Genomic DNA, 12070 nt, shown 5'->3' with positions numbered 1-12070 from the left:
ACTGTCAGAAACACCATGGGATTTACCTGGTCAAATTGGAACTACAAATGTATTGGAAAGAGTTTAGACAAATATTGCATTTTAAATTTAGTTCCTTGTCTCTTACTGTGTCCTTCTATCTGTCTCAGTAACTGCCTTTTTTTGTGCTGTGTGGTTTTTTCCTCTGGTTCGCTCAAGTTTTCCAATGTATCAACGTAACTGCCCTGTTAGGAAATGCAGCCAAAGCCTCTGCGGTGGTATCTGTGAACCAGGGTGTTCACAAAAAGAATGGGCCACACACTGGCAATATTCTGCTCTCTCATTCTGCCTTCACTAGGTCACTCCAGATTGACACTGGCCTCTCTGAGAGCAAAATCAGGGCCCCTGTGTTTTGAAATTCGCAACTTTCATTCCCGGTCTCAGAACACCCCAGGAATTGGTGGTTTCCCCTCTGACTCTTTCAGCACCCTAACAGAATCGCACTTTCTGCAGCAGGACCCAAAGCTGTGATTTTCACTGCCGGGAGCCAAAAGTTAAACACTCAGGGTGAATCTGGTCCCCTTTGAGATCAAAGGCCAAATTCCCAGCGGATCCAGGAGTTCCTCCATAATCCACATGTAGTGACTTAAATAAATGCCCTGAATTAAATCGGCACTGAGTCTCCAGTGACTTCATGTGGAGCTCTCCTGTGGCCTCTAAGGACGCGTGAGCTTCTTAGGACCCAAGAAGAACTGACAGAAAAGTTGCTGATATCTCAAACTCACAGGCTTAAACCTTCAAAACAATTAGGATAACATTTTTTTTCAAGGGGGCAGAGGGGTCTGCTCTCTCTGAGCCCCCGCATCTCTGTTTCTGGAGAGGATGAGAAACACAAAAGGCAGTAAAATTAAAAGCACGTTTCTGGCTTAGAGGTGGTGTTGCAAATGTCCCCGGGGGAGGTCCAGAAACATACAGTGTGTGGGGGCCTGGGGATGGGACAGCAGGACATGCAGTATCCAGATCAGAGTGACTTGGAGTCCTGAAATTATGAAAAATGGGAAATGGACGTCCTCCCCAATGCACAGCCCAAAGAGGTGTCATGAGGCCTCCTGCATCCGGGAGGTGTCTCAGCCTGGAATGTAAAGTGGATCATGTTAGGATATAGATATTCAGGCCTCTCTGCAAAGGCCTGTACTTTAAGAATTTAGGTGTATTCTTATCACTTGGCTAGTTAGAGGTAGAAAAGAAAGAATCAAAATCACTGTCTGCCAGTGTAAGTTCCTTCTCCTACTGAGACAGTCCGAGGCCCTGTTCTTAGGCTAAGACCTTTGGCTAAGCAGCAGAAGCAGCCATAAGCTGGGAAGCGACTGGTCACATCCTCACATTCCAAAATAGTCACATTGAAAGAAGGTGTTATTGGGCTGTTAGGATACAATCCTGTCCTGCTAGTGCCTATCACCTCCAGAGAAAGGGAAGCGCCTAGAAGATGTAAAAGGAAATTGAGGTTGATAGTTTTCTGTCTGGTAAGAACTCACTTATCAATAGACACAGCTGGGAAACTCTTATGTCTTTATAGATGTAGTTGTGAAATCCTCACTTCTGTATTGTTTTGTCATTATAGTTCCCACTTTGCTATTGTTTATTGGCATGGTCTCTGTCTGGTTCTGTGATTGTTTCTGTCTGCTGTATATTTTATTTTGCTGGGTGTAAACTAATTAAGGTGGTGGGATATAATTGGTTAGCTAATCATGTTACAATATGTTAGGATTGTTTAGTTACATTTCAGTAGAATGATTGGTTAAGGTATAGCTAAGAATATTACTATATAAATGAGAGGGAAACAGGAAGTTAGTTGGGATTTGAAAATAAGGAAAAAGGAACTTGTATTTAAGCTTGCTGGAAGTTCACCCCAATAAACAACTAATTGTTTGCACCTTCGGACTTCGGGTATTGTTGCTCTCTGTTCATGAGAGAAGGAGCAGGGAAGTGGGAGAGTGAAGGAATAAGCTCTATAACAGATCACACTGTAGCAGATTTTCTCTGACACCGTCCCCGTCTGGACCATCCTTCGTCCTGTGAGAACGTGCAGTGGCTAAGGACAGTCAGGAGGAGGCACTGTTTTGTCATTTTCTGTTTGTTTAATTTCAATGAGGGAATTAAGCACAAGAAAGCAGAAAAATGACTACCAACGCTGGAGCTACAAAACTAGAGCTGGCAAAACTGGAAGCAGCAGAGAAGGGAAACTACGGCAAGTTTCAAACATGGCAGGCAGCAATGAGGCTCAAAGAAGAAAAGGTTGCACACCAAAGGGCTATGGAAGAAAAAGAAAGAGAGAGAGAGAGAGGGCAGGAAGAAAGAGAGAGAGAGAAAGTGAAAACACCAACTGGACTTGATAAAGAAGCAGAACCAGGGGCCCCTGAGCCAAGTGACTCCCATCACTCCAAAAATCCACAAATGGGAACACTCATGTCCTGTAGACAGTCAGGAGGACGATATTGCTGAATATCTGACTGCCTTCGACAGGCTGTGTGTGATACATGAAATCCCTGCTGGTAAGAGAGCTCCTACCCTGATTGCAAAATTTACTGGCAAAGCTCCAAATGTATTCAATGGAATGCCTAACGAAGATGCTTTAGAGACTACTGTAAATTTAAAGATACTGTTTTGCGAAGTTTTCAGATTAACCCTGAAACATATAGAGTTAAATTTAGGAATCTTAGGAGGGGTATTGGGATGAGTAATGGGGAATATGTAAAGAACGTGAAAGATTTTTTGGGAAAATGGGTGAGAGGTAAAGAGGTGGCAAGTTTTGAAGGAATGCTTGGACTTTTCGCTCAAGAGCATTTCCGCAACATATGTATGGCTGAAGTAAAGCAGTGTCTGTGGGACAAAGATGTAAAGTCTGGGGCTGAGATGGCTTTTTTAGGTGATGATTTTGATTAGACTCAGGTGTCTATTGAGGGCAGGTCACAGAAAGAGGGGTTTACAACTGGTGGGAAGGGAGGATCCCATTTTGCCCTTGGGAAGACAGTACGGGGTTGGGAGCCTAAACATTTTCTGACCCAAAAACATTCCTCTAACCCCCCATCCCAAATCTCCTGTAAAAGCAGAAGAGCTCAAAAGGTGCTATCAGTTTAATTCCACTGATCACCTGAGGAATAAATGCCCTGTGCTAGGAGGAAGCAGGCAACCAATAGCTCATGTTAGCTCTGCTGTCCTCACCAGAGAAACTCCCCAAGCAACAAAAAAATAATCATATTGGTTTTGTGAGATTAGCCTCTGCAGAACCAGACATGGACCATGTTAACGCTCTCCAAACGGATGGCAGGAAGTACTTGGAGCAGAGGGATATAGGGGCCCGGATCTCTCTGATGAAGCAGAGTGTGGCCTCAAAGGCCAGTATGCAACCTGGCCAAATGGCCAAGATTGTGAGGGTGGGCGAAAGCAGATTCCTCATACCATTAGGTAAAATCATTGTGGTGTGGGAAGGTCTGGAAAGTGTTTCGACTGTGGGGTAATGGAACACCTCTTCATCGACCTGCTCCTTGGTCATGTTTTTTCTGTGCAGCTCAGCTTAAAGTATTTGCCTGCCGCAGGAGGGAGTTTTATCCTGGGACCCGAGGGAAAGATTAAGGTCTCAGAAACTGCTGAGAGAAAGGGAGAGAGTCTCTTTGATTCTTCTGCAGCAGCGGGAAGCCACATGCTTCCAGGCAGGAGGGTGGTTGAGACCAACTCCTGCACTCAAGCTGGAGGTAACATCACATCAGGAAGGGATAGGGGTGTAATACCTGTCAGGGAGAGAACTGTCCAGGTTCTTATCTTCCAGCAGGTCACAGCTGAACCAGAGACGAACTCTAGGGGGCATAGAGAAATGTGTCCCAGAGGGAGCCTGGAGAAGGGGCAGGGAATCTCAGAAACCACTGAGGTGAGTGAGGATGCCTGTCACTCTGTAACACAGGGAAGCAGGATGCTTCCAAGTATGGGACGGGGCTGAGACTAGGCAACATGCCTTCAGTCACAGAGGCATGGGAGATGTTGTCAGTGAGTAAGGAAACTGTCCCAGCTGTTAACTGGCAGAGTTTTGCAGCTGAACAAAAGAAAGATCACTTCCTACGGAGCACAGAGAAATGTGTCTTAGGAGGGGACCCAGAGGAGGAATTAGGGGAAGGAATAGTGGGGGTAGAGGAATGGCTCCCCACTCGTCACTTGGGGCATAATGCCGAGGACACTAGAAGGAAGGCTGTATCATCATCTGTGAACCCAGGTACTCAGCTACTCAGCCTGTGTCATAAATATAAAGGGAAGCGTAACAACCTTGATGTATGCGGTAACATAAAATCCCTCCTGTCCAGAGGTACAGAGTCCCTTAACCTGTAAGGGGTTAAGAACTTTCGATAATCTGGTTGGCACCTGGCCAACTGGACCAATAAGGAAAGAAGATACTTTCAAATCTGGGGTTGGGGGAAGAGTTTTTGTCTGTGCTCTCTTTGTGTGTTTCCTCTCTGGGCACAGAGAGAGACAGAGACCAAGCTGGTAAATCATCTCCTGAAAAGATACCTGAAATGATACATTACAATTACAGAAATTGTAAGTAAAGGCAGGGAAATGCCTTTGTTATCTTTTGTTTTAGATTGTGAATTTTCCATCTGCTAAGAGGGAGTTTTATTCTTGTTTTTTGTAACTTTGAAGCTGAGCGCAGACGGGAATCATCTGTGTTTTATTTTTTTTATTTACTCTGTAAAGTTACCTTCCATCCTGATTTTCCAGGTGTGATTCTTTTACTTTTTAAAAAAAAAATAATAACAAAGTTCTTCTTTTAAGAACCAGATTGATTTTCAGGGTCCTAAAAAGCCAGGGGTTTGCTCTGTGCTCACTTTGTAACCAATCGCTTAATATATTTTTCTCAAGCCTCCCAGGAAAGGGGATGAAGGGGTTTCCAGGGAATATTTTGGGGAAACAAGGACTCCAGGTGGCCCTTTTTCCTGGATTTTTGTTTAAATCACTTGGTGGTGGCAGCAATACTGTCCAAGGACAAGGGAACAATTTGTGCCTTGGGAAGTTTTCACTTATGCTGGTAGAAATACGCTTAAGGGGTATTTCATGCGGGACTCCACATCTGTACCCCAGAGCTCAGAGTAGGGAGGGAACCCTGACAGCCGGTGACCCAGGTTTTGAGAGGGAACTGTGTAACTGGCTTCCTGGAGGGGAGCAGTCCCACAGCTGACTTCTAAGGGACAGAGAAAGGGGTGGCAGAGGTTACCCTAATCCAGGTCCCAGTTTTTCAGGATGCTATCTCTGATACTTGTGGCACCTTAGAGACTAACCAATTTATTTGAGCATAAGCTTTCGTGAGCTACAGCTCATTTCATTGGATGCATCCGATGAAGTGAGCTGTAGCTCACGAAAGCTTATGCTCAAATAAATTGGTTAGTCTCTAAGGTGCCACAAGGACTCCTTTTCTTTTTGCGAATACAGACTAACACAGCTGTTACTCTGAAACCTATCTCTGATATGTTCTTTTGGAAAATACCTGTGTTTCTTTACATCTAGATGCAGCTCCAACACCTGTGATAATGGAGGAATTGAGACCAGGAATTTGCCAGGTGGTAGTTTGTGAGAATACAAATGGCCCAACTGACAGAGAAGGGCGTGTCTTCCCCCATGCTGGTGAGACACAGAAAGTGTCATGGGAAAGCTGCTGGGAACAAGGTGCGTCTTATCCAAGGGTAAACACACTTAGCCCATAGAGCTCGGATCACTGTTCTCTAGGGAAAGGGGGCCAAGGGCCAGCCAATGTGCAGGATCCCCCTGAAAAAACTATCTTGCCAGACCCTGAGGCACCAAAATTCCAGAAACATGATTAAAGTAAGAGCCCACACAGACGGGAACACTGGAAGGAAAGACGAGCCATAGACTGATTACTTGGGAGAGAGTCAAAGGACACCATGGGTAATGAACAAACTAATCTCACACTACAATATCTGAACAGAGGGCGTGGTAGTATAAAGATACTTGTAAGCACCCATCTATGATAAAAAAAAAGGTATGAATGTCAAGTTTTGGGATAAGAATTTTATGACTGATGTTCAACCTTATGGTAAGTCTAGTTCATAGTTAATAGCTGCAAAGAGATTTAAATCTGATCATAGCAGAGAAACCTGGTTTGCAGTGTCTGAATGGGGAAACTGAGGGACACCACCTCAGGGCCTTGAAGGCTGGGTGCCAAGAGAACTATAACACACCCTGCCTTTGAGCTAGTCGGTGACTAACCCTCTTGTAGTAAACTAAGGGGGGAGGTGAGACATTCTCTATCATCGGGGAGCGTAGTGTAACCGCCATAGTCCTCATTTTCATATAAACATGATTTTACATATGACGCATGCCTTGTAAGGTCTCAGGGGAAAGGTTATGATCTGCTGAAAGTCATGTCTCTGTCCATACATGTGCATCATTAACGTACATGGAGTTAGGAGAATGGTGTTGTATGGCGGTCACTAAAACATGCTGTAAGTTGGGGAATAAGTCAGATATTAGCTCTCCAGAGGCAACAACAAGGAAAGTGACCAATAGTGGGGCAGGGTGTCAAACAACCCATCAAGGGCCCTTGTCCAGCAAGGGAGCTCCAATGCAATGACTCACGTGCACGAGGCCCCACAAAGGGAATTGCTCAACCTTGCTTGGAGAGACTCAGCAATGCCCCCCAGACATGCCTGGACTTGTGCCCCCCAAGCACATGGACTGAGGGTATAAAACAGACAGAGTGGACACATGTTAGGGGGCTTATTCCTTCACCCACTTACTTTCCTGGTCCTTCTTGCATGAACAGAGAGCAACAATACCCGAAGTCCAAAGGTGTGAACAATTCCCTGTTTATTGGGGTGAACTTCCAGCAAGCATGATTCCAGTTTCCTTCCTTAGTTTCCCCCTTCCCAGCTCTGACACCACAGTGTCTTACACCTGTGTCCCTGTTCCCATTCCTGCCCTTAGCCAAACATGATTCCAATTTCCCCATCCCCATTCCCTGTTCCCATTTCCCCCTTTAGCAAAACATGATTCCGGGTTTCCTTACCCCCATTCCCTGTTCCCATTTCCCCCACACACCCACCCACCCATTCAGGTTAACCTGTCCCCCTGATTTTCAGGTTTGACTTGTTTTTTCACCTCCCTTTCCTGGAGGGCCATAATCTGAGTCTTCTAGTAACTTGTTTGCTGACCAGATGTATTCATTATTTGCAGTTCCTTTGTGCTAATCGGCTAGGTAATTTGCATTTACACAGAGGCTTACTAGCTTACTTCTGGATCCAAAGCTGTAAGCAACTCAGAGACTGTCTTAAAAGGGAAACATTCCACTTCCACTAGAGTTCTGATTTTCTTTCCACTTTCATCTCCTGCTCCAAAACACACAGAGATCTGAAAAAGAAATCACAACCTATTGTGGCCCCTTTTGGAGCCCTAATGGGATTCTAATTAAGTACCATGTTTTGTTCGCATTTCTTTTACCCCTTCTCCAATACATACTGCGTACATCCTGGGAAAATGCACATTCCTTCCATATAGTTTAACCTCCATAACATTATATTAGCCATATTAATTTTACACAAGGTGTAACTGCCTCCCATGCCCACAGAGTTTTCATGCACACCCACCAAAGCAACAATCTGATCCCCCAGAGCCACCCAAGGCTCAGTGTTCCCATCATTCCTCCCCTTTTCCTTCTCTTCTACCTGTGCGCACGCACAAAATTCTCCTCTGCCCAACATCCCCTGCACTGTGATCACTCCCCTACACAACTCTACCTCGATTGCACTTCCATCTTGTACAACTAGACACAACCAGGGGCAGCCAAGTTAAGTTCCAATAGAAACCCCTTACATCCTTTCGCGATTTTGATTACATTACCCAAGTCAAATCATTTTGATCAGATTCTCTCTCTGCCTGCTGCCTGCAGCAGTCCCTTATAGACCATTTCTGTGGGAAAAGGGCCTATTTTCCCTCAGAATAGCTGTAAAGGCTTCTGGGGACAGAAGCGTAGTGGTGGGAGTAGCAACTCTACCTGACCCCCTCTTGGGTAATTTAATTACCAAGTTTCCATCTAATGCGACTGCACAGAGTTGCACATACAGTTACAGTGATATAACTGGGTTTGATCATTAAACAAAAACTTCCCTCTTGTAACACCATAACTGTTATCTTTCACCATTTCCACAACTCCCAAATGTATACTTTCCTGCAAACCCTGTATTATCAAATTTTGCAAAAGCTATTTGTAACTTTTCACTCACTTCTTTAAATCACTTACTCCTACATTTAGTTCTTTAAGGTAGTGCAATTTGTCTGTAAGAACTCAGCCACCAAGTACAACTATTGCCACACAGCTGCCTTAACCTGTGCTGTCTTTACCTTGAGACTTTTCAAAGAGCCAGTAAAACATTTGTCTCCGTGGATGCCCATGGATCTTTTACTCCAAAAATTCCAGTGGAATACAGCAGACCTCCTTCATACTTTCTCCAAAATCACCAAAAACATTTCACATAGGTATCCAAAGTACCCTCCATTAAAACTTCAGAAAAACAAAAGTGTGTGGAAAGGCAGGTTGCACTTTGAAACTCTTTTTTTTCTTCTCCTTCTTTCTCTCCACTCCCCTAGGACCAAGTCCCAGGTCCAGTCTCTAAAGGTGGTCTGTTAACTCTGCTTTTGACTGTAAACCCTGTTGTGCCAAATCATCTTTCACTCCCCCTAACTAATTTACAACCCTTCAGCTGCCCTTGCTGAAGCATCACCAAACTTGAAAGATTCCTGGCAGCTTCCCATAATGCTGCCCTTACTTCAAACCTCTCACAAGGGGACTGAAGTGCCTCCTTTCCCTGGAAGGCATTCAGTCCCCATGGGCAGGGACCTTCTTCCACTACCCATATACCAAGGAGGGTGGGCTCCTCAGCCACCCCCCATCCCTCTGGGTCCCCTAACAACACATACTGAGCCCTTCTCCTGCCCCCACCTTCACTGGAAGCAACTGAGACACTGAGAAGAAGGCAAGACTCCAACAGGGGAGATTGGCCAAGGTTTAAGCAACAAACTTGTATATTAAGGACTGCAGTATCCAGTGGGGTGAGAAAAATCCTTAATCTAGATGTTGCCCTGTCTAATAAGATTGAAAGTTTAGACTGTGTGCTTACATTTTCTTTTCTTTTGGTAACCACTCTGACTTTTTGCCTATCACTGAATATCACTTAAATTCTATCTTTGTAGTTAATACATTTGTTGTTTATTCTACCTGAAGCAGTGAGTTTGGTTTGAAGCGTGTAAGAGACTCCCCTTGGGATAACAAGCCTGGGGCATCTCCATTTCTTTCTTAAACTGACAAACTCATATAAGCTAGCAGTGTCCTGCGGGCACACCTGCACACTGCAAGAGTAAGGTTGTGTCTGGGAAAGGAGATATTGGCTAGTGTCATTCGGTTGCATAACCCAAAGAATAGCTTACATGCCAGAGACTGTGCCTGAATAGCCCAGGAGTGGGGGTTCTTACAGCTGAGCAGGGTAAGGCTGGCTACCAGAGTCAAGGACTGGGGTGCCCTAACAGATCACGAGGCTAGATAACACCAGAGGGGAAGGTCATAGGGTCGCAGAGCATCATGTAGGTGGACAGGTGGGCAGTGCTGCTGAAATTACTTTTTTCTTTGTGATTGTTGGTCCAAGGCCAGCTTTGGGACCTTTCTTGGTACAGTGCGCATTTGGGGAGTTTCAGGGTCTCTTTGCCCTGGCAAGCCACAGAACTACAATCTGGGTGTCACGAGTTTTACTCAGTTTTGTTTCCAATTGTTGTTATTGTGTAACTTCAGGCATTTCACTGGTAGAAGTAGCTATTGGATTTTTTGTAACAATGTACCCCATGTTGTTCACTGTGATATTATGATATGATTATAGCATAATTATGATACAGTTTATGCAAGATGGGTCATGTAACATGTCATTGGAAAAGTTATGACTTTCTGAATATGGTTATCCTATTTGTATACATTTATAATTTTTGTCAGAAGTTCTGAATATTGACGACTTCTCTGTATTTCAAATGTAGTTACAAGTGAGTAACACCCACTAGGGAACTTGGTGTCAGTCTAGAGAGCTGGATGGGAAGGGCCTATTCAGGGCAATGAGACTTTGGGGGAAACAATAAGCGTTTAGAGAAGCTTATCTCCCTCCTGGTGAGCCTCCCTGAGAATGCTTCAGACAGACTATACATAATGGATGCTATGACTCTAAAAGGCCATGTGACCAGGCCACATAACTCTGGACTCCATTTTGGGGAGTCTGTAATTTTCCCACAAACTAGTCTGGAAACCAAGTTTTGAAACAAACGGTTCCCTCCATATATTAAATCTATGGAAAGCAGGGAGTGACATCGTCGGTGGTTCTTCACTCCTCACTCAAGAAGACTCCAAGAATGTTCATAACTATAACATATTTACCACATTATTTGTTTAAAAAGCATGTAACCCCCTTGCTGTGCTTTTCTCTCTTTACAGGCACCTTGAGCATTTCTGAGTCGTATCGATGCATCAACCGCGTCATGGCACCTTTCAACTTCACCCACTCTGACGCTTCAACTTTCATCCTAATGGGCATCCCTGGCCTGGAGGCTGCCCACATCTGGATTTCCATCCCTTTCTTTACATTCTACATTATCAGTCTGTTGGGAAATGTCATGCTTCTGTCTGTTGTAAGTAAGGAACAGACTCTGCAGAAGCCGATGTACCTGCTGCTCTGCATGCTGGCACTTACAGATATTGCCACACCTACCTTTGTTGTGCCAAAGGCACTGGGCATATTTTGGTTCAATTTGAAAGGCATTACTGTGGCTGGCTGCCTCACCCAGATGTTCTTCCTCCACACAATTTCTGTGATGCACTCATCCACCCTCGTGACAATGGCCTTCGATCGCTACGTTGCCATATGTAACCCTCTGAGATATGCCACCATCCTCAGCAATGCACAAATAGCTAAGCTAGGGCTTGCAGGTTTGATAAGAGCTGTTCTCTTCATTCTGCCCCTGCCCCTGTTCCTGAGTCAGCAGACATTCTGTGCCAACCACATTATCCCCCACACACAATGTGAGCACATAGCTCTGGAGAAGATGGTGTGTGGGGACTTCACAGTCAGCAGGATATATGGTTTTGTGCTAATGTTTGTAATCAGTGGGTTTGACCTGACGCTCATTGCCATGTCGTATGGTCTGATCATCAGGGCCGTCCTCAGAATCTCCTCTCAGAAAGCCCACCAGAAAGCCCTCAACACTTGCACAGCCCACATCTGTGTGATGCTGACATATTATACCCCTACATTCTTCTCCATTCTTACACACCACTTTGGTCAAGGCATTGCACCCTATGTTCATATCATCTTAGCTGACCTCTATCTCCTCATCCCTCCCATGCTCAACCCGATCATTTATGGGGTCATAACGAAAGAGCTTCGTGACAAAGTAGTCAAATACACCTGCAGAAGTTCTGCAGACACAAGAGACAATATCTCCTCAGGCCTGCAGTGTCCATCAGGGAACTGTCAAATTGTCAGAGAGTATGTGAACCAGCACTAAGTGGGATGCAGTTTGGGAGGAAGACCAGAAGTTCTGTGAGTGCCATGGTTCCCCAGTTACCCCTGGCATGGAGGAAGAGTATGCTCACAAACAATCTGTAAAAAAGCCAGCCTTCCTTGACTATGCAGTTCTTACGAGTTGTACCTCCTGGTAGAGGGAAAATCCTTTCACCAGTAAAGGGTTAAGAAGCTAAGGTAACCTCGCTGGCACCTGACCCAAAATAACCAGGTACAAGGTACTTTCAAATCTGGAGGGGGGGGGGAAGCTTTTGTCTGTCTGTGTGATACCGTTGCTGGGAACACATCAAGGATGCAAGCCCTTCAACTCCTGTACAGTTAGTAAGAAATCTAGCTAGAAAATGCGTTCAGATTTCTCTGTTTTGGCTTGGAAATTCGCTGTGCTGGAGGACATGTGTATTCCTGTTTTTTGTATCTTTTTGTAACTTAAGGTTTTGCCTAGAGGGATTCTCTATGTTTTGAATCGGACTGCCTGTAAGATTATCTTCCATTCTGATCTT

General features: G+C 44.8%; 1 protein-coding gene across 1 annotated transcript; it reads left to right on the top strand.

Moving 5' to 3' along the window:
• The first annotated feature begins 10527 nt into the window (after window positions 1–10527).
• LOC141981033 (olfactory receptor 52P1-like) lies at window positions 10528–11553 on the top strand. The gene has a single exon (XM_074942848.1). The coding sequence runs from the start codon at window positions 10528–10530 to the stop codon at window positions 11551–11553; it is 1026 nt and encodes a 341-aa protein (XP_074798949.1).
• The last annotated feature ends 517 nt before the right edge of the window (window positions 11554–12070 follow it).

The sequence above is a fragment of the Natator depressus genome, chromosome 1 (assembly GCF_965152275.1).
Source record: "Natator depressus isolate rNatDep1 chromosome 1, rNatDep2.hap1, whole genome shotgun sequence".
NCBI classification, from domain to species: Eukaryota; Metazoa; Chordata; order Testudines; family Cheloniidae; genus Natator; species Natator depressus.
Note: the sequence above shows the minus strand (reverse complement) of the source record. Positions and strands in the feature narration are given on the sequence as shown.